A 25641-nucleotide genomic window follows, 5' to 3' on the forward strand; every position below is an offset into this window, starting at 1 on the left:
GAACACAACAGCAAGGTACAACGTACCAACAAAGTTACATTTCATTGTCAGGTAAATAAGATCTGCTATGCCGAAATTCTCTAACAAAGCAGAGTATCCTCTCTATATCTGGGCTATGTTAAATACTACAGCACAGAATGAATCTGAGATTTGCCGCACTACAGTGCTTTCTTTAATTTCGACGTCCCAACAAGTTCCAATTACTGTTGTTGCAATTTGCCAACTGCAATGAAACCATAAATGTGTGAATAATACTATATCTAACCATCAGACCACTCGATGCAAAAGCATCTATGATGCTCTTAAGGGGGGATGTGGGGATCGAAGGCAACTTTTCAGCTTAGAGTGATGAAATTTGACAGACTGGTTTAAAACAGCATTTGATGACGGCTTCAGTAGGTTCCCTTTTATCATTGTTTATATGGTGTCCACATGTTGCTTGCTTGTGGAAAGCCTAGCATGACAAAAAACAGGCTACAGGTCTGCAAATGCTTTTAATATTTACTAAGAAGTGTGGTGTAAATCAAGACTCTCTCAATTTTTTTAATTTCTCTGCTCTTTTTTTAAAGGACATAATATGCACCTTCTTTTATGTTTAGAATGTATCATGCTCTAATTACCACGTAATAAAAACATGTGAGCCTAAATGGTAAATCTGAGACTGTCTTGACGCAGACCACGTTTCAGTGATCACAACAAAACAAACGGTAAAAATCCATGCACCCACTGCTGTGCTACGCTTTCCACGAGCAAGGTATTAAGCTCAAAACAAACTTTCGAGAAAACAAGCCTGAAAGTTCTTATCTAGCACACAGTGTCTATGGGTAGATGCCGACAAATATATTTATTTGGAGCGCTTAAAGTTTATTTTTGGGTGAAATATTTCAGTACAACATAGAAACAGTGTTGGAGATGCCAAAAAGTGTACTTTTCAAATATCGACTTTTTTCACGATTTTTGCGATCTGATCCCCACATCCCCCTTAAGCGCTTAACCAGATCTGAAGCTCTTGGTGGGGAGCATTACGCTTTACCGTTTGTGTATTGAGTTCAGACTACAAAAACAAGATCAGCATATTCACAGTTTTTATTACACTTTAAAACGAATTTAAGAATATGTTACAATGTGCCAAATTCACGCAGCAGGATTCACTGATCGGCTCTGTTTTCACTATGCAGGCCAAGGGAGATTTTCCCCCCATAGGTGCATTGTAAGCTCACTTGCTCGTTGATTACTTCAATCCACCCTTAATTTAAAAGCCTTGCAATGCACCCTTTGCCTTGTGTCAGAAATTTGTTCAATACTACAATGTGTTTAATGTCCTAATAAACTGCTCTACTACCGGTGGTGACCGTATGATAGACTGCGCTTGAAACCCGGTGATGTGCCATAACTGAACATTTCAGCGACGCAGCTCGGTGACTTGGGAGACTTGCACATTGGCTCATCTTCCTCGTCCTGCAAAAGATAAAAATTGATGAGGATAAGTGAAGGCATTAAGAATTAATGCGACACAAGGGTCTGCTAGTTGCTGTCATGCTGATTTCAGTTATGTCGCATGAAAAAGTATGAGAGTACGAAATAACTGTCTGCGTTTTGCTTGTTTCTTTCTCTATGTCCTAATTTGCAGAATTATATGCCCAGCTGTAAATACTAACAATACCAGGGAGAACTTTTTTGTTTTCAGCAAAAACTGATTCCTTGGCTCTTTCTGGCTATCTTGAGGTTTGAGCGGCACCAAAAGAGTTATTCATTGCTGAGAATATTATATTGGTCAAATGTTTTTAGGGGAATCCCCCAAGGTGGAGTAGATTTGTAATAAGGGAGTAATTACTCATTGACATCCACCCGAGCGCAGCCATACGGCTACAAAGGAAAGCTATACAGCTTTCTCAGAAACTTCGTAGTTAAAGAAAAATTCGGGTGGATGCCAATGAGTAATTACTCCCTTATTACAAATCTACTCCACCTTGGGGGATTCCCCTAAAAACATTTGACCAACACAGTTCCCACTTCGAGTTATTGATCAATTCGCTCTCGCCCTACCATAAGCTTGCCGTCCCGGTTCGCTCAATTGGTAGAGCGACTGACTGCTCCGGTGAAGCGGTGGTCCTGGGTTCGAACCCCGGACCAGGTCGAATTTTTCTTTAACTGCGAAGTTTCTGAGAAAGCTGTATAGCTTTCCTTTGTAGCCGTATGGCTGCGCTTGGGTGGATGCCAATGAGTAATTACTCCCTTATTAGAATATTATATTAAATATCCAATATTCTTTTTCCCACTGCCCGATTCAAACTTGTGATGTCAATGCTGAAAAGGTTCCATGACCACTGTTTGGAAGTGAATGATGGTGTGTCATTGCAGTTTGTGAAAATGACAAGTGCTGGCAACAGCTTGGCCTTTCAAAGGTCAAATTCAGTTTGCCTTTAGTGTCTCTTCAACTACTGACTGCACTGTTGTTCAGTTTTATATGCTGCCCCACCAGACATGTAGCGAGGACAACATCAGATCATCTACGAAGCTCCCCTCTCCACGATGCTCACGATCCACCAGTCACAAGTCTCCTTTAATCACCCAAACAGAAATCCTTTACAGAATCCTTTGCTTGGCACTTATTCATGAATCAAATCTACCTGTACACATGGAAGACACTCAAAGATGACAGGATGCAAACCTCAGGGTCGTCGTCCAAGACGCCCGAGTCTTCCTCCGTCTTCTCAAACTTCCTGTAAAGTGGCTCGATCCACTTGCCAGTCCTATGGTGCAAATCAAGAGGGGGGGGGGGGGGGGGGGGGGTGCAGTGGAATAATCAAATGATGACAGGGTCAGCAGTAGTTGTAAATGGTGCAGAGAAATATTGTTTGTAAGATCTGCAAGACTCAATTTCCAGCACCTCGCTCGACAGTTATACGGCAGAAGACGAGGGTCTTAACAAGTTTTTTTTTATTTTTCGACAGAACTTGTTGAAATTTGGCACACGGGTGTATCATAAAATGCTGATTTCAAATATGCATATAGATTTCTAATATCTCATCTGGACAGGAATTTGTGGCAAAATAACATCCCAATTAGGCCATTTCTTATAGGCCTTTATGATAATTTCTCAGTTAAAAAAGCCTTTTTCATAATATGTAAACATTTCCAAAGGTCCCCCACACATGCTAAAGCTTTCCTTTTTACTTTAAGCATAATACATTAGCAATTAGGCCAAGTGTGGGTTAAATACTGCTACATTATTTTTTCTTCGAACTTTGTTATTTATTTATGAACAACAAAATGACTTTATAGGCATTTTATTAGCTTTAAGATGTGCTGCGGACCTCTGCAAATGTCTGCTTATTCATAAAAAAGCTTTTTTAACTGATAAATTACTATAAATGACCCAACTAGAATATGTTATTTTGCAATATATTTCCTTCCAGGTGAGATACTTGAAATCTTAATGCATATTCAAAATCAGCATCCAATGATATGCCTGCACGGCTAAGTTTCAGCAAAATATGTTAACAAATAAAAAAAAAATTAAGACCCACATACCCCCTTGCGTCTTTAATTGTCAAATGCACAACACTCATTAAAGAGCACACTGGGGCTTCTATCACCAAATCGACAATGGGGTCTAATGCCTGCCCCTTAGCATTTGCTCATACCATGTAAGCCCATGTAAATGCAGGAGAAACGGAAAAAAACTCCACGTCAAGAACGACAGGATGATAAGAAATGAAAGAGTGGTTATATACTTTCTTGCACCTAAACAAACTCGTGCTGCTAAAGCAATGTTATAAATCCTCCCTGAAACCAGCAGATTTAGGTTGAAGTTCAATGTGCCCGCTAATTTCAAAATCCTACAACTCACAACCTCGCCTCTGTGCAGAGGCAAAGACTGTGCGCCAGAAATTTTAGACACAGGCTACGTATGCAATTTTACAGGTTTAGTGGTATGTAGTAAGGTTAGTTAGTTAGTTATATTGATTTTAATGGCGCAAAAGCAACTGAGGCTATGATGCGCCAAACACAAGGTTAGAGTTTTTGTTAAAGGTGAAGCTTTCTATACTTAGAGTTTGTTTAAAATGCTTGCTTCCTTGAGAAACCTAAAAATACATGAGATGTCAACCAGTGCTCGATCACCTAAAAGTAACATGGGGTGTAATGGGATGGTTTCCCTGTAAAATGTTGTAAAATATTTCTTTCTTAGCTCTTCTAGCTTTATACATGAAATTAAAATGTGGTTCACTGTGAGTTCAGCACCACACATGTCACAGAGAGGTTTGTTTTGTTTGGTTAGCAAAAAGTTGTGCGTGAGGTGGGTGTGTCCAATGCGGAGCCGACATAAAATAACTTCGGTAAAACGTTCTTGATGCCTACACGATTGCCATTCCCCTAAAATGGGCTTAACAGAATGTAATTTGTTGTTTGCGTGCTCTTCCCATTCTGCCTGCCACTTATTTCTGAGTTTACTGTAGATAAACTTTAAACAATCTCTGTGCGGTATGTTCACTTGCTTTATTTGGCCATTCCGGGCTTGTGCAGCACATACATCTGCTTTCTCATTACCTACAATTCCAACATGGCTAGGAACCCAGCAGAATTTAATGTTGTGCTTTTGTTTTGTGATTTTAACTATGTTATGTATGATGTTTCCTATTATGGGTTCAGTAGCATTCCTGGAGTGCAGTGCTTTGAGCATACTGAGGGAATCGGTGTAAATGATGCTATTTTTGATGTTCTCTCTTACTATTTTTTCTACAGCTATGAAGATGGCATAACACTCAGCAGTAAAAACTGATGCGCATTCTGGTAGTCGCATTATCTGTTTATTTTTTTCTTGGATTACTGCACTTCCAACATGACTTTCTGTTTTTGAGCCATCGGTATAAAATTCAATGTAGGTGTCATACGTTTCTTGTAGTGCAAAGAATTCCTGTAATATGTACTCGTTTGGCGTTTGCTTTTTGTCTAAATGTGTCATTGTGAAGTCACATACTGAAGGCAGGCTGTACCATGGTGGCAAATATTCATTCCTTTGTGCAATATTCGGTAGGGCATCTAGTACTGTTAGCTCTTCACATTTATCTTCAAAGCGCAGTAGTAATGGCCTGATAGAATGTGGTTTGTTGATGAATAATCTTTTAGATGGGCACTTGGTGACAACTGGATGGCAGAGATGTTTCGGAAGAGAACGGATTTTTAAGACGTATGTGCATGTTAGTGCGATTCTTCGGTCCTCAAGAGCGGGCTCATTAGTTTCAACGTATAGGCTGGCTACTGGTGATGTTCTGTATGCTCCAGATGATAGGCGGAGACCAAGATTATGAATGGGGTCTAATCTTTTCAAGTAGGATGCTCTTGCCGAGCCATATACTATGCACCCGTAGTCCAGCTTGGAGCGCACCAGAGAGCGATATATTTGTAAAAGGCTTGCTCTATCGGACCCCCACCGCTTCCGTGAGAGCACTTTTAAGACATTGAGGGCTTGAGAAGCTTTCTTTTTAAGGTTGTTAATGTGTGGTAGAAATGTGAGTTTCTTGTCGAAAGTTAGGCCTAAAAATTTGTGTTCTTGTTTAATTGGTAGCGCAGTGTGATTCAGGTATAGACTGGGATCGACCTGTAGGCCTCGTCGCAATGAGAAAAGAACAGCTACTGTTTTTTGAGGGGAAAATTTAAATCCATTTTTGTCTGCCCAAGAACCTAGTTTATTTAGTGTGATTTGTATTTGTCTCTCACAGGTTGATATGCTGGAGGACGTGCATGCTATTTGTAGGTCATCTACATAAACTGAATACATTATGGACTTGGGTATTACTTTAGCTAAGGAATTCATTTTTACTATGAAGAGTGTCGTGCTTAGAATGCACCCCTGGGGTACGCCGTTCTCTTGGGTGAAAGTCATGGAGAGAGTTGCTCCTAGGCGGACTCGGAATGTGCGGTTAGCCAGGAAGTCGTTCAAGCAGTTCAACATCCTGCCGCGGATACCTAGCTCTGCTAGGTCACGGAGGATGCCGAACTTCCACGTAGTATCGTAGGCCTTCTCCAGGTCGAAGAAGACCCCAATACAGTGCTGCTTGTGGATGAACGCCTCCCGGATGGTGTTTTCTAGGCGGACAAGGTGATCTGTGGTGGAGCATGTTTTCTTAAACCCACATTGGTGTTTATCTAGTAGTTGCCGAGATTCAAGTATGAAGGTCAGTCTAATGTTTATTACACTTTCGAAAGATTTAGCAATGCAGCTGGTGAGGGCTATTGGTCTGTAACTGCTAGGACTTGTTGGTGGTTTTCCGGGTTTGAGAAAGGGTATTATGACTGCATTTTTCCACTCGTCAGGTATATTTCCAGTTATCCAGATTTTATTAAAGAATTTTAACAGTGCCTCTACAGCAGCCTCGGAGAGATGTGCAAGCATAGCGTAATGCACGTTGTCTGGTCCTGGTGCTGTCTTTTTTCCAGAAGATAATACCTTATTTATTTCTTGTAGTGTGAGAGGCTGGTTGTAATCCTCATGAACACCTGCTCCAGATGGAAATTTTTGTTTTTCAGCTATTGCTTTGTGTTTTTGAAATGTGCTTGTGTAGTTGGATGAGCTTGAGATCTCAGCAAAATGCTCGCCCAGTATGTTGGCCTGTTCTTCTAAAGATGTTTGTGTCCCGGGTGCTGTCAAGAGAGGAAGTGTGAAAGGGGTATGGTCACCAGTAAATTTACGCACTTTTTCCCACATTTTCTTTGATGTTGTTGAGCTGTTTATTGAGGAGACATATTTCTGCCAAGAGGTTTTTTCTGCATTTCTTCGGACATACCGCGCTCTGGCTTTTGCCTTCTTAAAGGTAAGTAAGTTCTCTGCAGTGGGATATCGACGCAGAGCGCTCCAGGCTTTGTTTTGTTGTTTTTTTGCTAATGTGCATTCTTTTGTCCACCACACTTTGTGTTTCTTTTGTGCAAGTCCTGTTGTTTGTGGTATAGCGAGTGTTGCGGCCGATATTATGCATTCAGTAAACTTCTGATTAATTTCATCTGTGCTAAGGTCTTCACAAAATTCCTTTTCCAGAGTGGCACTTTTTGTAAAGAGTGACCAGTCGGCAAGCTGAATTTTCCAGCGCCGTGGCCTTGTGGGGATGATTGGAGTGGATGATGAGAGCCTGATGACGGTAGGTAAGTGATCGCTGCCCATGGGGTCATTTAAAACATCCCATTTAAAATCGTTAAAAAGTAATGGTGATGTGAAGGCTAAATCGAGAGAGCTCATTTTTGCTGAGCTTGGGCAGCAATATGTGGCTTTTCCCGTATTTAAAAGACAGACATTATTCGAAAGTATAAAATCTTCGATTGTTTGGCCTCTAGAGTCGCAGCGTTCGCTTCCCCAAAAAGGGGAGTGAGCGTTAAAATCCCCGACTACTAGATATGGTTCTGGCAGTTCATTACAGAGTTCTTGTAGGTCACGGACTGTTAATGTTATATGTGGAGGAAGATATACAGAACAGATAGTTATAGTTTTGTAGCTGACAATGCTGACCGCAACTGCCTCCAGTTTTGTTGTGAGTCTGATCTCTTGAGCAGGGACGCCGCTTTGTACGACAATCGCGACGCCTCCCGAGAGTCTATTTGCCTGCTCACGATCTCGTCTAAAAGTTTTATAATGCTTCAGGATGTTTATATGTTGTGGACCTAGATTGGTTTCCTGGAGACATAAGGCTACGGGTGACATTGACCCTAAAATGTTTTTTATGTCATCGTAATTTCTGAACAATCCTCTACAGTTCCACTGAACTAGAAAAGCCATGTTTATGTTTGGGGTAGGGACAATAAAGTGTTTACTTATTTTCTGGGCCCGTTATGAGGGCCCTGTCCTTCTTCCGCTCAAGAGAGCTGTTCCGCCGCTGTAAAGCAGGCGGGCTGGGGGTTAGATCCATCACCTCGTCAGAGGTGCTGGAAGACCGCGGTGAAGCCGCGGGCGTGTGGGGTTCAGGCCTCCCCCGACGGGGGGAAGTCCTGCGGGATGCTGGCCCATGGGCCGGCATTCCCTGCTTTGGGGTTGGCAGAGCAGCTTTCGCTGTCTCTGCCTGGGGCGTGGGTGGCACTGCCACAGGCGCGGTGGAAGTGGCCGCGGCAGGTGCAGGAGTGCTGTGTGGTGCTACGCCCCTGCGCACCACATCAGCGAAGTTTGGTTTCGCTGTGAAAGAGAAAGTGTTTGTGACTGCGAATCGCTTTCTTGCTTCTCGAAATGATATATTCTCCTTTGTTTTTATGGTGATTATTTCCTTTTCCTTCTTCCAGGACGGACATGCCCTGGAGTACGCAGCATGGTCGCCTTCACAGTTAGCGCAGCGTAGAGCTGCGTCACATTCCTCAGAATGGTGGTCCTTTGACGCGCATTTCGCGCAAGTTTTGCGGCCTCGGCAACTCTGTGATCCGTGTCCAAACCGTTGACAATTAAAGCACCTTCGGGGGTTAGGGATATAGTGTCTAACATTTACTTTGAGGTATCCAACGTCGATGGTTTCTGGCAATGTGCATGTGTTGAAAGTCAGGACCAGGTGTTTGGTATCTACATCTTTGTTGTCCTTGCGGATTTTGATTCGGTACACATCAATGACGTTTTGATCGGAAAGGCCTTCCAGCATTTCTTTTTCTGTGAGATGTAGAAAATCATTTTCGGAGATGACGCCACGGACAGTGTTGAGGGATCGGTGTGCTGTGATGGAGACAGGTGTCTCCCCCATACACACTATGTTTGCGAGTTTGGAAGTTTGAACATTATCTCGGAGTTCCAGCAATAGATCGCCGCTGGCCATTTTTGATACTTTGTAGCCGGGGCCCAAAGCTTCTGTTAAGCATTTCGATACGATGAAGGGGGATAGAATTCTGGCCTGTTTATCTTGCACTTCACTGTGGACGACATGGAATTTGGCGAATGTTGGTTTCTTTTTGGAAAAAAAGTACTCTGCTTCGTTCCGCACTCTTTTAAGAGAGCGATCAGGTTTGGAAAGGGGGGGAGCCATAAAAAATTGATGTTTTTCGGTCATGGTGCCAGCCACCCACCATGGAGCCCAACAAGGGGACGCGACAGGAACTTGAAAGAAAGTCCTGCCCACGCCAGCTGTACACCTTAACTATAACCTAATATGACTCAACTCAGGGTAGTTGGTCACACACGGTTAACCCTCGCCGCCAGGAAAAAGAGGAAAAAACGAAGAAAAGAGGAGGATACAGGAGAGTTGTAAGAAAGGAGATAGTAAAGTGAAAGATAGAGGGGAGGATAGGAAAAGGCGACTGCCGATTTCCCCCGGTCGGGTCAGGCCGGAGGTGCCGTCTACAGGAAGCTGGGGCCAAAGTGGTGTGTTGCCTTCGCCGAGGGGCCTTAAGGGTCCAAACGCTCGGCATCGGCTCAACCACCAGGATTCCCTTTTCCCCGGACACGGCGATGCCACGCACGGCTAAGCGCGGATGCTCGGGTCCGTGGTGACGCATTGTTCACCATCATCCCCCTGAGGGGATGTCCCTGCGGATGCTCGGGTTAACCCCGTGGTGTCGCCACTCACCAACGTCTGCATGCTGCAGACGCCTCCCTGCGGGGAGTATGTAGTAAGGTAGTAGTATATTTAGTAGTAGGTATTAGTAGATTTAGTAGTAGGTAGTACAGTGAAAGCTCGTTAATTCGACCCCCGTTAATTTGGAAAATCGGATAATTCGACGCGCACGCGAGGTCCCTACAATTATACATAGGAGTCTATGGGGCGAAACTCTCGTTAATTCGACCAAATTTTGCCGTGCGTCGGTTAATTCGACTTCACTCCGCAGCCTGCCAAGCCGGTGTGCCGAGAGCAAAAAGAAAAAAACACTGCCACGAGCGGGGCTACTGTACGCCTGATAGGCCATCTGTATGGTGATCGCAGTCAGCAGCGTGAGCAAGGGCGAGGGAAGCGAGGTTAGCGGCGGCCGAAGCGGCTGGCGTCTTTTTTTTTTGTGCTTCGCAGCAGTCGTGTTGGTGTCGTGTTGGTGTCGTGTGTCGTCGTTTCCACGTGTTCTTGCTGCTACGATCCCGGTTGTTTAACCATAAGGCAGCGCCTTTTTTGGTAATTGCGCGCCTTGTCAGCGTGTTTATTGGGCTGCTTGCTGTTGCTGTTTTGTTGCGACTGAGAGAAGGGTGAAAGGAAATTGCAGGGGCCTGCCTACTGGCTCAGCCGAGCAACCACCTGCTGCCTAGTGCAGATAGAGGAGAGTTAGAAGATCAGAGGAAAGATAAAGAGAAAAGATAAGATAAAGAGAAAAGATAAGATAAAGAGAAAAGATAAGATAAAGAGAAAAGATAAGATAAAGAGAAAAGATAAGACGAGCATGGCAGCAGCACCCGCGAATCGGACGCTGGCTGAAAGAACAGATAAGCGGCAGAAGCCGCGCTCGCTTCACCTCCTCCCCGCGCTGCTTTCGTGTGGGCAGCGCACAGGCACACGCCTCGCCTTTGTGTCCTGTCAGCTGACCGAGGATGCAATAATATAAGTGACAGGCGCTGACAACGACGATTCGATTCGTTGGAAGGTGACGATTGTGAGCAGTTGCCCCAAATGCCGAAGTGCACAGTGAAAGAAGCCGCAGAAGCCTTGTCCGTGCGGGAGGACTAATGTGAAAAAATCCCTGACGGTGCGTGTGCCGCGCAGCACCTGGCAGCTGTTAAGAGCTATCGTAGTCGTTCAAATTCGCTCGAAAAAGCAGGCAACGATAACAGATTTCTTTGCCAAATAAAGGTTGCGGCAAACATTGTTTTTTTGCTGTTCATTCGATAATTCGACAATTTTTCGCGGTCCCGTCAGTGTCGAATTAACGAGCTTTTACTGTAGTAGGTTTAGTAGAATTAGTAGTGGGTAGTAGTAGGTTTAGTAGTACGTATTAGTAGAAGTACAAAAATTCGCCTTTAACCTTGTCAATAAAATAATGGAATGAGTTGCCCTCCAGTATCGCTACCATAACCCAGTTTTCTTTATTTCAGCCGGAATTGCTAACATATCTGGAATCCCAGCGCATTCAGTAACCAGATTTGCTTTTATATCACTTACTAGCAAACTAGTACGTTCTCTTTCTTTGTTATTTGTGCATTTTTTTGTAACAGTTTTTACATTGTTATGTTCTTTCTCAACATGATGTATTAACCACCGAAAGTGCTTTTTTGCCTTGGAAAATTGTGCTCTGATTTGTCCCCCCCTATGTAATGGCCCCGTGGACCTTTAGGGTATTTGAATAAATAAATAAATAAATAAATAAATAAATTTAGTAGTAGGTGGTAGTAGGTTTAGTGGTAGGTGGCAGTATGTAATTTTATAGAGCAAGCACCATTTAAGAACCGATCACCCCATTTCTGTGCTTTTTCTTTTCAAATTCAAAACAATGACCTCAGGAGTGTCTTGGTGACTGACCAAGTTTCACCGTTCCTCACCGCTTGAGCAGGTACGGGTCGAAAGGGAAGAAGGCGTCCAGGACAACGTCTCCCCCCCCGTGCACGCCGTCGTCATCGCAGCTGGCCGTAGGCAGGGCGAGGCGCTGGTTGCGCTCGATGACACTGTAGCAGTAGACAAGCTGGTAGTGGCGTGCTATCGAGGCAAACTGCTTCACCACTGCCGGCAGGCACGACTTCAGGGGGTTCAGCGGGCACATCACCAGGCCCTCCAGGTTGAGGTCGCGCAGATACTGAAGGCCTGCACAGCACAGTATGACAGCCGCCTTCGGCAAACGGGAACTACGGGTGGCAGGAGTACATCCGGGATGTAATACAGCAAAGCCTCGTTAATTCGACCCCCTTTACTTTGGAAAACTGGATAATTCAGACACCCTGTCTGGTCTCGACGACCTTTCATGTTATTCTGTGGTATGAAACTGACGTTAAAAGGGGGGACGAAGGTCTTAAAACTGACCTTTTTATTTGTGGCTCAAATCTCACGAAATTTTGCTCACAGATGTATTTTTCTCTTCTTATTCCAAAAACGTAGTCATAATTGAGCTGGTGATCTTAGATAAAAAGTTATCTTAAATTCTAGAGTGTAATTAGGTAATTTCTTACGCAGCTTTAATGAACTTTCTCATTGCATTTTGTTGCTTTTAATTACATGAATTGATAGCCAGCAAATTGCCATACCCGATGACATTCTTACTACATTTGTTTAGGCCATGTATAAATAGTAATTTACAATTAGCTTAACGAGCTGCAGTGTCAAATACGGTGACCTTTTACTCTAGACATAGTATATCACGATGACATGTCAGTAGAGAAAAACAAAGAATGCCACCGGGTATGGGAACTCTCTGGCCACCAATTCATGTAAATAAAAGCAACAAAATGCAATGACGAAGTTCATTAAAGCTGCGTAAGAAATTACCTAATTACATACTAGACTTTGTAAGATTTAAGACCACCAGCTCAATTATGATTACATATTTGGCATCAGAAGAGAAAAATACATCTGTGTGCAAAATTTCATGACATTCTGGCCATAAATAAAAAAGTTAGTTTTAAACCCTCGTCCCCCCCTTAATGTAGAGTAATTTGGCTGCACTCTGGTTACTTCGGACCTCTGGCGGATCTGGAAATTTGTTGATGATGGTGATTGAGCGACTCAGAAGCCTGGCCACTTTAACCCGAGTGGCGCTAGTGTCCAACCAAAAAGGCGCCACTCATCACTATGATCATCAGTCTAGACGATACCATATTTTCCGTTTCTTCTATTTTCACAATTTTCTTGTATCCATTTTCATTGTGTGCACGTCAAGGAGCGTGCTGCCGCAGAACCTGAAATCGTTCAGTATTCTGTCATGTGCGTGGAACAACGGGTGTGCTTTTTTCTCTTTTCATGGAATGTGTGTGGGGGGGGGGAGAGAACTATTTATGTCCTCAGTGACATAGGGGACTTATGCATTGGTTCGTCCGAAAGCACGCGCACACTGCACCACTGCCCCATTTGGCGGAACTGCAAAAAAGACAGCTATCACCACGCAAATCTCCCGCACGAAGCAATCGACGATCACAGGCCTTTGCAAGAAATAAACGTAGGTTCATGTGAGACACTTTGTTACCTTTTCTTACTGGTTCCCCCAATAATTCAACATGAAGTTAATTTGGACATTTTCTATGGTCCCATAAAATCTGAATCAACAGGGTTTTACTGTAATCAAAGATGCTGAAAATGAACACCAATGCTTTTATAAGTTCTGCATCTTTTTAACCTTGAGGAACACCACATGTTTTGGCTTCTATCCCTTTCTGCCTAATATACATGCAAAACAAAAAGAAAAAGAAGAATGCCGAAATTAAGTCAATGACTAGCTGCCCAGTGAAACAGCATGGTCAATCCCCAAAATATTAAATGCCTAAGAGGACAGGGAGAGGGACATGGGAAAGGCCTTTGCCCTGCAGTGGGTGTAGTCAGGCTGATGATGATGATGAAGAGAGAAGGTTTGGTTTGGTTTGGTTTATTGGGGCTTAACGTCCCAAAGCAACTCGGGCTATGAGGGATGCCGTAGTGGAGGCCTCCGGAAATTTTGACCACCTGGGGTTCTTTAACGTGCACTGACATCGCACAGCACACGGGCCTCTAGAATTTCGCCTCCATCGAAATTCAGCCGCCGCGGCCGGGATCGAACCCACGTCTTTCGGGTCCACAGCCGAGTGCCATAACCACTGAGCCACCGCAGCGGACTGAAGAGAGAAGGAGGGGGTTTGAGGCATGAGTAGATTCAGGTGCTCGGAAGACCCAAAAGGCACTCCAGGGAACCAAAGGGTTCCGCAGAACCCAGCTTGAGAGCCCCTACACTAAACGACAGCTTGGTACACTACACTGCTACTAGGTGTGCTAACAGCCGCGCGAGACAAGATGAGAGTGCACGGGGCCCCCCACCTTTGTCGCCGCTTGCGATGCCCCTGTGGTGGAAGGCGAACACGTAGAAGACCGTCTGGCACACGGCGTAGAAGGTGCCGTGCCGCTGGACATCGTGCTGGGGCTGGCAGAAGCCGCCGTCATTCAGGGACGCCACGTAGTTGTGCGCCCAGTGGCACATGAGGGACAGGGAGGCACACACCGTACTGCAGCAACAACCGTTGGCACACATCAACATCCAACTCTGTCCAGGCATAGTAAACGGGTGCAGCCTAACCAGTTTCCATAACCACTTCATCTCTAAACGATGCGATCACAAGCTGAAAGTTCTTTGAACGCGCTGTCGTACTGATGTCTACCGTAATTCATTTTTTCCGCATGCTTCCGCACACCGGAATAATTGGCATACATCAACATCCAACTCTGTCCAGGCATAAACGGGTGCAGCCTAACCAGTTTCCATAACCACTTCATCTCTAAACAATGTGATCACAAGTTGAACGTTCTTTGAACGCACTGTCGTACTGATGTCTACCGTAATTAATTTTTTCCGCATGCTTCCGCACACTAGAATAGGCTTCCCAAGAGCATTGGTGAATGTAAAACGTGTTCAGAGTTTGTCTTTATTGTCATGCAGTCTGCCGTAGATTAATATCATCCCATTTACTTCATACCTTTTGGCTGGCATTGCGCTTCATGCGATAGTGTACCCTTCCCATTTCTGTATAATGAATTTTGCACCGCGGTGCCCTGAAGACCATTTGCCGTCGAGACGACTTATCGCTGTTACTTATTTTGTTACCTTCTTGCTTTTACCAACTGTGCTTAGCTGTTTTAAGTTTTTTTCACATGTTCATTTTCCTTCTACTGTCCCCCCCCTGCAATAACGCCCTTGAGGTGCTGCAGATACTTGTATAAATAAATAAATAAACCGCAAAAATACGCAACGACGGACTTGCATGGTACGTCAGGTTTAACATCCCAAAGCTGCACAGGGGCTGTGAGAAACGCCGTAGAGGAGGGTTCTTGAATTAATTTCAACCACCTGGAGTTCTTAAGTATGCACAGATACCGCACAGCAGACTGGAGTATTTTCACACTTTGCTACCATTGAAATGCGGTCGAGGCCAGGAATCGCTCCCGCAACCTTGGGATCAGCAGCGGAACACCAAAGCCACCAAGGCACCACGGTACACACTGATAATTGTACATTGAGCGCCATGAAAGAGGCTCAAACAACAAGGCACTCACAAGATTGGAATCTGCTGTAATTTCCAAAGGTGTAATAAAAACAGCTTAGATGTAAGACACAGTTCGAGAAAAATAGCTTATAGAGTTTAACGTCGCAAAGCAACTCTGGCTATGAGGGACGCCGTAGTGAAGGGCTCCGGATAATTTCAACCACCTGGGGTTCTTTAATGTGCACTGACATCGCGCACTACACGCATTTCTAGCATTTCGCCTCCATCGAAATGTGACCGCCACGGCCAGGATCGACCCGCGTCTTTCGGGTCAAGTCTGAGAAAAATGCGCGTGATATTACATCTGCTAGTAGTAGTAGCACTATCTTGACCTAAATACCTATTTTTGCCACTCTTTTCAATGCGTAGTTAGAACACTGCACTGTTTGGCTCACAGCATTACCTCGCAGCAAGGACAGAGGCAGGTGTTTTTGTAAAGTATGCATCAAAAATGTTGAAAAACGAACAAGCCTAGTAAGACCATTAGTCCTTATCTGCTTATTAAAGAACAATTATATATGGCATCCATAACTATGAATGAAGCCTTATGCAATGTCACAGCAAACAAAACGAGATTGCAAAATGAATAACCAACAACACTGCTTGAATTTTCTGTTTCCACACACTCACCTTAGGGGCACATATTTTGCTCTGGCCAGGAAACTCCCAACGTAGAAGGCAGAAGCCTGGCGGATGACGCTTGATGTGGCCGGGTTCTGGACTTTCTTCCAGAGGTAGTCCAGGAAAGCTACTGCCAGAGTTGCCTGCGGAGTTGGTAGAAAAGAAGTTGCTGCCGACTTGTTCATCCTATTAGACAAGCTAGTAAGAAGGCCCCAAGAAGGCAGCTCAAAGTTGGAAAATTCAGCGTTTTTTATCATGAATCAAGAAAAACTACTGCGCCTTCATGTTTCTGAAATAAGTTCATCTCTAGTTCCAATACAGAACAGTTCCCACCATTTAGTTGCTCACGTGCACCTATTCTGTCTTCTGTGCTTTATTCATGATATTACAAGAGACGTGTAAAGAATGCAACTATAAGAGCTATAGGGTAATTCAAAAAGTAATAATTTTATGACCTTGTAAAAAGAAATTACAAGGCAGATACAGCAACAAATATGCATTCAGACTTTGTTTCCAACCCAGTACACGACCCACTGTACCAAACACAAATGTACATTCACCGCGTTTTTGTCTTCACATTGCAACCTTGCTTGGAAGGTGAACACGCGGACAAGTACAAGTTCCTCTGAATTCTCTACGTGGTGATGGCATCAACAAGGATCATACACCAGTACACCTTGAATGATGCACGCATTAGCCATAGTCTACGAGAACGATTGGTCCAAAATTTGGAGGTTGGTTGACTGTGGTGTCCCTTTTGGAATTCAAACTAACTACTCAAGGCTGTTCTAAAGGTGGAAAATAACCCCAATAACATGTTGCCAAGTCATACTAATAGTTTACTGCTAAGCTTTCTGGGTGGTACACCACTCTTAAAGGTGCACTGAAGAGGAATCTGAACTCGTCTTTTTGCCGCGGGAACTCGATCTGCACGTTCCTAGCATTCTTAGAAACTGCGACTTATTGCCCTGTGTGGCCGATTTCCCAAATTAAATCGAATTAACGTCTGGCTCCCGCCCTTTTTTTTTAATTCTGCCTCGTACGGTGGGCGGAGTCGACCAACGAGTGGAGTTCCTTTCAGCCAGTCCCGTGGCGGCTTGCTGCTCTGCCATCGGCGGAGTAATACGTAGTAGTCCGTAGTAGCAAATAGTCCGCGCGTATTTTTATTTCTGCGGGCTTATTTTGCGGCTATATTATCTGCGAATGAAACTATTTATTCATGGAAACCTAAAAAACAAAATAAAGCGAAAGCAAAGCCTCCACGGAGCTGGCTGAAAGGAACTCCACGCGTTGGTCGACTCTGCCCACCGTACGAGGCAGAATTAAAAAAAAAGGGCGGGAGCCGGACGTTAATTCGATTTAATTGGGGAAATCGGTGATACAGGGCAATAAGTCGCAGTTTCTAAGAATGCTAGGAACGTGTAGATCGAGTTCACGCGGCAAAAAGACAAGTTCAGAATCCTCTTCAGTGCACCTTTAACCTTGAAGAATTGGCTGCATGAAGTACCCACATTTCAATCATAGTTTGACAACTGTAACGATTTAAAGAAAAGAACCCTGGCCCCACAGCAGTCACTCCTCACCGGCCGGAAGCTGCACAGGTAGAAGAGAAGGAACTGCAGGTGGCAGCACTTGTGTGTCGGCAGGATGATCTTGTCGAAGATGGTCAGGAAGTCCCTGAACAGCACCTTGGTCTTCTCCCAGTCCAGCTTGGACAGGTCCCCGTCTGGGAGGGAGGAGAAGGACGTTTCAGACTCGTGCCACACGAGAAACAGCACGAGGAACGAACTGCCACAGCTTCAAAGAAAACAGGTAATCCAATGAGCTGTACAACGAAGATCAATAAAAATCACTGGCTTACAAAATGACAAGCCTGTGGCTGCCCCTGTTTACATTGCACCACTCAATCAACAGAAGTTGGACACACCAGCATTTTCAAAGCCCCAACCTGACAACACCTTTCGCTATTTTTTATCGAGTTTAGTGTCAAGTTTACACCAAAGTACCAAGCTTACGCCAAAAGCTGAAAGTTACACTCAAAGGCGGAACCTTACACACTGAAGCAAAACTTTCGGCATGATTATTCTTTTAATCAGACCCGCCGCGGTGGCTCAGTGGTTACGGCGCTCGGCTGCTGACCCGAAAGACACGGGTTCAATCCCGGCCGCGGCAGCTGAATTTCAATGAAGGTGAAATTCTAGAGGCCCGTGTACTGTGCGATATCAGTGCACGTTAAAGAACCCCAGGTGGTCGAAATTTCCGGAGCCCTCCACTACGGCGTCCCTCATAGCCTGAGTTGCTTTGGGACATTAAACCCCAATAAACGAAACCAAACCAATATTCTTTTAATCAGTGTTCTCGTTTATCACTATTGGTAAGCAGCCGTATAGTTTTCTGTTCACCACACGAGGCGATGTGACCAAATAGTGCGTGGTAGATCAGGTTAAGACCACATGTATTACCTGGAAAGTTTCAAGTCACATTTAAATGGTGTCCCGTGGACTGCCACGGCCACTCCAATTCCGACAACTACAAAGTGTGCACGTTGCAAACACCGTAGTGTCACTTATTGCATCCTACGGTACAGGTTTCTATGGTGACAGAACGTCTGCACTTACGAGCTTCTGCCCTGCCTGCTGTCGCGACAATTATACAGGTGACAGCGCATTGTCATATTCATTTTCTTTTTTCCAACGAAACGAAGGTCACCAACACGTGTTTTGTGTGAGGAATGTATTCAAATAAAGGTACCCATTTGGCCACTTCTAGCTAGCCAAAAAGCAGTGCACGCCACCCAGAAGCTTCAAATGAATGGTAATAAGGTGAACTGAACTGAACCTAAACAATATTATTCCTCAGCTCACGGGTCCCCATAGAAACGGGACATTTGAACTTTAAAGGCCAAAAGCCAACACACAAGAAACATTCAGGAATACTGAAATTCAGCCTGCAGCGGTCACCAAGCGGTCTCGAAGCCACAGAGTCACACTTTACATTTTGAGTCAATGAATAAAGAAACAGCTTTAAGGGGGGACATGGGTCTTAGAGCATTTTTTTTTATTTACACACCAAATGCAATAAAACTGCACAGACTTATTCAGTTTCTTCTGCTGATTTCAAATATGCAATTTGTTTAGTTCTAGACCGATTAGTTCCTGAGATATTAATATATATCATGCCATTGTCTGCTCAAACAATAGAAAAGAAATGGGCCACCAGAAATTTAATTTTAATATGTGGGTAGATACTACAATGTGTGAGGAATGGAACGCTGGAAGCAGTTTTCAGTTTTTTGTCCGTGTGGACAAATGGGCTTAATAGTTAGTTTTCAAGTGAGTTGACCAGACATACAGTGCCAGAAAACATGACACACATGAAACTAACTATTAATCCCATTTGTCCACACGGACAAAAAACTGAAAACTGCTTCCAGCGTTGCATTCCTCACACATTGTAGTATCTGCCCACATATTAAAATTAAATTTCTGGTGGCCCATTTTTTTTTTCTATTCTTTCAGCAGACAGTGGCATGATATATATTAATATCTCAGGAACTAATTGGCCTAGAAATAAACAAATTGCATATTTGAAATGAGCAGAAAAAACTGAATAAGTCTGTGCAGTTTCATTGCATTTGGTCTGTAAATAAAAAAAATGATCTAAGACCCATGTCCCCCCTTAAACAAAAATTAATGGTGGGCTAACGCAACATGCCTACGAAGGAAAAGAATTTAAAAGACAGGTACTGGGTCAGGGACTGTTTCCCAGCCCGACCATCCGTCGTACCTCTGACGTTGCAGTGTAGCTGGAAGTAGAGGTAGAACTCGTTGAGAACCTTGTCCAGAATGTCGGCAAGAGCATGCTGCATGCGGTCAGCACTGGACTCACACATTTTCTCCTGCAGCAAAACCAAAACAAGCACCGCAATTACACGCTTCGAGTGACGAGCACTAGATACATGTGGCCCCACAACTACAGCAGTACAAATGATACGAGCTAAAAAGAAAAGTGATTACAGTAAAACCTTGTTAATTCTACCCTTCTACCCCCCCCCCCCCCCCCCCCCCCCGTAATTTAGAAATTCGCTTAAAGGGACCATGAAACGATAATTACTGCGATTAGGAGAAGCACACGAGCGATCGGTATTCCATGAAGGGCTACTACGCCGCAGAAATTTTTAAGCTAGCTTCATTAACACTGAGGATATCGGCAATTAAAAACGATGGCCCTATGTTCCCCCTCAACACATACATAAACAGATGTGCCAGAAAAGAAAAAAAGGAAACAGGTCGGGACAGCACCCCGATCAACCCCATCCCACCCACATCAGTTGGGCACATCCAATAAGAAGGCTCGCCCCGATTCCCTATATTTACACCTTTCATTTGATTGATTCCCTATCTACATTTATTTGATTCCCTATTTACATTGGGAGCGGCTAAGAGCACACAGTGAGCCATCGCCCTAATCAACTGTGAGCTGCAATTTTTAAGATCATTTGTAAATTATATAGGGCCCACGCAAAGCTTTTAAATTTGACCTAAATACTTACAAAGAGACCACCTCTACAGGTTTTTCGCTTTATAATATGACCATCAAAATTATTTCAGGATCCCTTTAATTGAGACCGTGGCCAAGGTCCTGTCTGATGCTCAGGTAAGGTATTCCACACCTCAGTCTCATCACAAGTTCGGCCTAGCAGTATATACTTAATTTTGCAATGAACTTGGCCAAAAAAACAAGCTTGAAGATTACAAGGGCTCTTATTTCGTGAGTAAAAATTAAACATGAATGATAAATAGAGATGGAACACAACTCAGCATGACAGGAAGACATTTTCATTCTTGCCTGAACTTGTTTCTGAACTGGCTTCCAAGTTTAAGTAACATGGAATCAAGCAATTTGCTCACAATTTTGTGAACCGCGGCTCCTGCAACTGTACAAATAGAGGATTGTTTCGCTTGCCATTTCAAAGATGTCGCCCTCCTCCATGGCATCATCCTCCCCTTCTTCGTCCTCAGCATCCATGATCTCATCTTTGGGACAATGCAGCTGAAATGGGCATCCAAAAATGACGAGCAGCAGATCAATGCTCACACTGCAGCAAAAACTAGAAGTTAAAAGAAAACAAATACAACCCCAAAGTTTAAAGTTTTGTATATAATGCCTAGCCACTAGCTTGTTTTACTGTAATGCATATACCGTATTCACTTGCCTAATTTGCAGCACTTTTTTTCTTTAAATTAAGACTTATGCCTTATTAAACTTACTTATTAAATTATGCCGAGCTTTCGCAAGTACATCCTGAAAAAATTGCACAAAAGTAAAAAAAATTGCGAGGACACTTTGGCAGCTAAATTGATGAGAGGCAAAAGCCGAGGACACCATGCCGTGACAACTTCCGGTGGATGTAACGTCACACCGTTCCCGTGGCTATATCGATACCCAAATTATACATCTTTCGGGGATCTTAATTGTTAATTATGCTTAACTGCACATTTTTCCATCTAATTTGACACAAATCTGGCATTTTTCCGGCCATTCTTTGACAATTTTCACTATGCTGTGACGACTTCCGGTGGATGTGACGTCACACCGTTCCCGTGGCTATATTGACGTCTGCGTTATTTCGACGCAATTTTGACATTCTTTGCTATAATTAACTAATTAACATACAGTCATCAAACTTGGCTTCTAGGTTCATTTTTCCCTCCTCTATCTGAAGCAACCATACGTTTTCTCCTATCTTTTTTTATACGTTTCTCCTATATGTTTTCTCCTATCTTGTTTTAAGGCTGTTGCCTTAAAACAAGCAACATTCACTGTATGTTGCCGCCTGTATGTCAACCCCCCCCCATAGCACTCTCGCAGGCAAGAAAAAAGCTGACTCAGAATATAGGACGCATACCCCCTCCACACATGATGTAGTTCCCCTTATACATTTGTGCAAGGGCGGCACTTTGTTTTGGTGATATGGATGGTTGAATGGTTGAAAAAAACGCCGTCGAAGAACAATTAAAAAAGCAATACTCAAAAGCAGCCTACGTCAACTTGCAGCGCCCTGTGTGCCAGCAGCTGCAGCAGCTCCAGCCGGTGATCCGGAATGTAGGAGGTCATGCGGAGCATGTGTCCGACCAGGGAGGCCTGTTGGGAGCCGTCCCGCTTCATGTAGGGAAACACCTCAGCCAGGACCTCCACCAGACGAGCGGGAGCCCTGCACACATCGGACAAGACCGATGCTCAACTGAAACAGTCCGAGGTGCACCAAAAGCGCAAGGGATGGCACATGAAACGAACACGACAACAGGCCTGAAGCGTTAGACAACTGGATATTTTTCCCAATTGACTCCGCGAGAATCTGTAGAAGGTGACATAAAAGGAATGTGGTTTGAAAAAAAAAACTGAAGAAAAAAAAAGAAACATTCACTATGTAATCTGAGATTAAGCTACAGCTGCCTGCATGACCACTCGGACTATGCCATGCAGCAAATGGTGCAAAGCTCTATAGTTTGCGCTGCTGTCCACAGAGGGCGCCACTATCCTTTTCTCTGTCTATCGTGTTACGCCAACGTCACAGAAATGGAAGATGTGTCCTCAACAGCTGTCGCTGTAAGACCCGTCACAGTGGCTACGGCATTCAGCTGCTGAGCCCAATGTCGCACGCTCAAATCCCAGCCATCATGGCTACATTTGGATGGAGGTGAAATGCGAAAATACCCACAGGCTGTGCACTTTCCAGGACACATTAAAGAAGCCCAGATGGTTGAAAGCAATCCGTAGCTATCCACCATATCACCACAAACTGACAAAAAAAGGAGGACCATAAATGAAGGAACAACAAAAATACAAAAAAGAAAACTGACTATATGTAAGAGAAGATCATAATGATAAGTTAATAATATAATCTCTTGAAATCGCTGTTCCTGTTTATTTTTACAAATCATTTACTCAGCTTTCGGCTAACTTTCGGCCATCACAACAACAACAAAAAAGGAAAAAAAAAACAGGTTAAATGAAAATAGATGCATTGGCGAAAGACTGTTTTGTAAAAAGGATTTCAACCCCATGGAATCTGAACTCTGCTTCATTCTACGCCCGTTACCACGGATAAACATGGTCATTAATTGCATAGAAAAGCAAATAACACAAGACAGCTATAGTAGGCACATTCAGTGTGAGCATTAATACAGCCAAACAACTATGCCATGAGTGCAAAAGACTGCCCGCCGAGTCATCTACTTGCAGCACAAAGCACAAACATTATTACTGGACTTCACGACAGCTTGCTTTGAACAAACAAGACATTAGGTCATTTCTTATTTCCTTACACCTCAGTAGATACCTGTAAAAGTAAAAAGGCAATTTGTTGGGACTCACGTTGGAACCAGCTTGAAAAGCTGCTTGAACAGCTCGTGAAGCCTTTCCAATTTTTCCTCTCGCTGTGGCGTTTCTTTTGAGGTGGCATCTGTGAGAGTCAAACCACAAACAAGCTTTTCACAAAGCATGCACAAAAAGAAAATGAACAGCTGAATGGCCCCAAGTGTATATCAAATAGTTACAAATACAAAAAAAAACTACTACAAATCACAAGAATGAATTAAGTTTTCTTTCATGTAAAGCAGCCTTTGAAAAAGCAAGCAACATAAAAGCACTTTGTAGTAAGACAGTTATTACTCACTGACATCACTGTTCACTTGCACAACTTTGCAAGTGAACAAAAATTCTTCCTGCTCTGATGAAGTGGTGGTCCCAGGTTCAAACTCGGGACTAGGATGAAATTTTCTTTACCTACAAAGTTTCTGCAGAAGCTGATAGCGTTCCTTTGTAGCCGTATGGCTGTACTTGGAAGGATGTCAATGAGTAATTACTACCTTATTACCAATATACTCCACCTTGGGGGATTCCCCTAAACACTGGACCATACATTTGCTTTTATTTTCTTTTATTAGCCCATCAGCCTTTTATCCTTTTATTAGACTTTTAGCCACCTACCCATCTCTTACACCAGAAATATAAATGTAACTTCATATAAATACACCCAGATATGTACACACAAGGTAAATATGTCTCTGATTACCAATGAGAAGAAAATGATGCTGACAGCCAAAGCTTTATATACAAACTTAATATATTATATTCATCGGTTTAAACGAATATAAGCATTGCCATATAATATGCCTTTTAACACTTCGCTCCTAGCTGGCGACAAGCTGCACTGCCCTGGTGTGGCAGGCAGAGTTATCGATCTGAGCTGTAATTAGTGAATGAATACTCACTACACTACTAGTTAGAAAAAGTTAGAAGGAGGACCTGGAATGTTTGCACAAACCTGGAGACATGAAGGTGTTAATAAGAGTTACAAAGACGTTCCGTAGAAACACAGGATGAATGTAGACCATATCACAGGCCAACTGTGCGAATGCATCGATGACATGAACATTCCTCTTCAGCAGGTCAATTTTCTAAGAAAAAGAAAGATGAAAGAACATGCTTACGGTAAACAATGGAGACAGAACTGTAGATTACAACTTGTATGCACTATATAACGTGCAGATTCAAATAACATTCACCTGTCAATTTGTCAGCACTTACCAAGACACACTCCAACACTTCGTCGTTGTGCCTCTCGATCAGTGAAGCGCAATTCTTGATGCGCTTTAGTAGCCTGACCAATGCATCATCCTAAAGTAACAAAAAAAAAGCAATAGTGAAGTAATAACAAGCAAAGACAATCACTTCACGCCAATCGGCAACACGAACACGCGACCCGAAGCTAAACCAGCATCAAATATGAATAACCGCACACAGCAACAACATACTGAAATTTGCATAAATTTCTGCAACACAATTGAATGTCGGCGCCCTGTGTGTCCCCTTGCGTCATTGTACTGTACGCGTCCTTTGCGTTGCTTTAAGACACTGAAATGCCGGCAAAAGCTGCAACGTTAATGCAACAAGTTTTCATTATGAGCGATTTCATCGAAGTGTCGGCTTGTTCTGTTTCAGGAATAGTAGGACTTTTTTTGCTGACTGACGCACGTCCTCCTCAATAACGCTTCCACCGTGTGCAAAGAAACTACAACCACGAAATGAATGAAATACCATGCACCCGACCCAGTACTCAGTAAAGCTTACATTAGCTCAGCGTTCAGTGGGAAGGACTGAGATAGCAGTGTAAATTCTACGTGTGAACAATGCTTGCGTCTCCTTGGCCTCTCATATATTGTAAAAAATTTTCCGGGGAGAAAAAGTGTCAACATCAGCAAAGTCAGCAACGAAACCGCCAAAACTTGACCGAGTTTATCTGGAAGTTGGAACTGGTTAATCAAAATTTTCTCACAGAAATTGTCGAATGCTGAACAAGAACCAAGACAGCACGACTATCGATCAGCCGACAAGCAGTGTTTCAAGGCTGCACTAAAAGTAATCACACTGCGGCCTAGCAGCCGTAACCACGTCCAGGCAAGTCGCCATGCAACTCACGTCGGTGTCAGCCGACTTGAGAACGGTGACCAGCTGTCTGTAGTTGCCGTCCATGACGTTGGCCCCTTTAAAAGCACCCTGTACGTCGACCTCGTCGGCGGTGGGCAACTTGAAGCCAACACGGGCCTCAGTGGTCGAAGCCGCCGAGGAACCACGTTTCTTCAATATCGAAGGCGCAGACATGACTACGCGGGCACTTTAGGCCAGTCGCGACCAGTGACAAGCGACGCGCAGGTTGAAGGCTAGTATTCTACCCTCACGTATTACTGAACCGCTTTGTCGAAACAAGATTGTTTTCGCACGACTTCGAACCACAACGAATCGCAACACCACGCCGTGACATGACATGCATGCAAGATCCCACAAAAAGCGGTAACCAGACTGGCTTTGATCGATTTGCGATTGACTTGGCAGCGACTGGAACGCTATTTATTGGCTCCGTAAACAGG

The 25641-nt window shown here is 43.8% G+C and overlaps 1 protein-coding gene across 1 annotated transcript; it reads right to left on the minus strand.

The window, feature by feature from the left end:
* Positions 1 to 1068: 1068 nt before the first annotated feature.
* Tif-IA (RNA polymerase I-specific transcription initiation factor RRN3 homolog Tif-IA) lies at positions 1069 to 25575 on the minus strand. The gene is made up of 13 exons (XM_089588045.1): positions 25193 to 25575; positions 24302 to 24391; positions 24039 to 24171; positions 23087 to 23174; positions 21755 to 21923; positions 20675 to 20761; positions 19496 to 19607; positions 17293 to 17435; positions 15719 to 15852; positions 13869 to 14053; positions 11417 to 11675; positions 2672 to 2753; positions 1069 to 1458 (listed from the first exon to the last, which is right to left on the minus strand). The coding sequence occupies exons 1-13, from the start codon at positions 25373 to 25375 to the stop codon at positions 1339 to 1341; spliced, it is 1785 nt and encodes a 594-aa protein (XP_089444171.1). The 5' UTR covers positions 25376 to 25575; the 3' UTR covers positions 1069 to 1338.
* Between the last annotated feature and the right edge of the window lie 66 nt (positions 25576 to 25641).

Source organism: Amblyomma mixtum, chromosome 4 (assembly GCF_055824585.1).
Source record: "Amblyomma mixtum isolate Tamu chromosome 4, ASM5582458v1, whole genome shotgun sequence".
NCBI classification, from domain to species: domain Eukaryota; kingdom Metazoa; phylum Arthropoda; class Arachnida; order Ixodida; family Ixodidae; genus Amblyomma; species Amblyomma mixtum.

Bases quoted from the DNA above. Each gene is read 5' to 3' on its own strand.
- Tif-IA (XM_089588045.1), bottom strand. From the start codon at position 25,375: ATGTCTGCGCCTTCGATATTGAAGAAACGTGGTTCCTCGGCGGCTTCG. The intron at 15,853-17,292 runs GTGAGGAGTGAC...CCAACTCCGCAG, and splicing joins ACCTGTGCAGCTTCCGGCCG to GCAACTCTGGCAGTAGCTTT. The intron at 1,459-2,671 runs GTTTGCATCCTG...TATCTTTTGCAG, and splicing joins TCTTGGACGACGACCCTGAG to GACGAGGAAGATGAGCCAAT.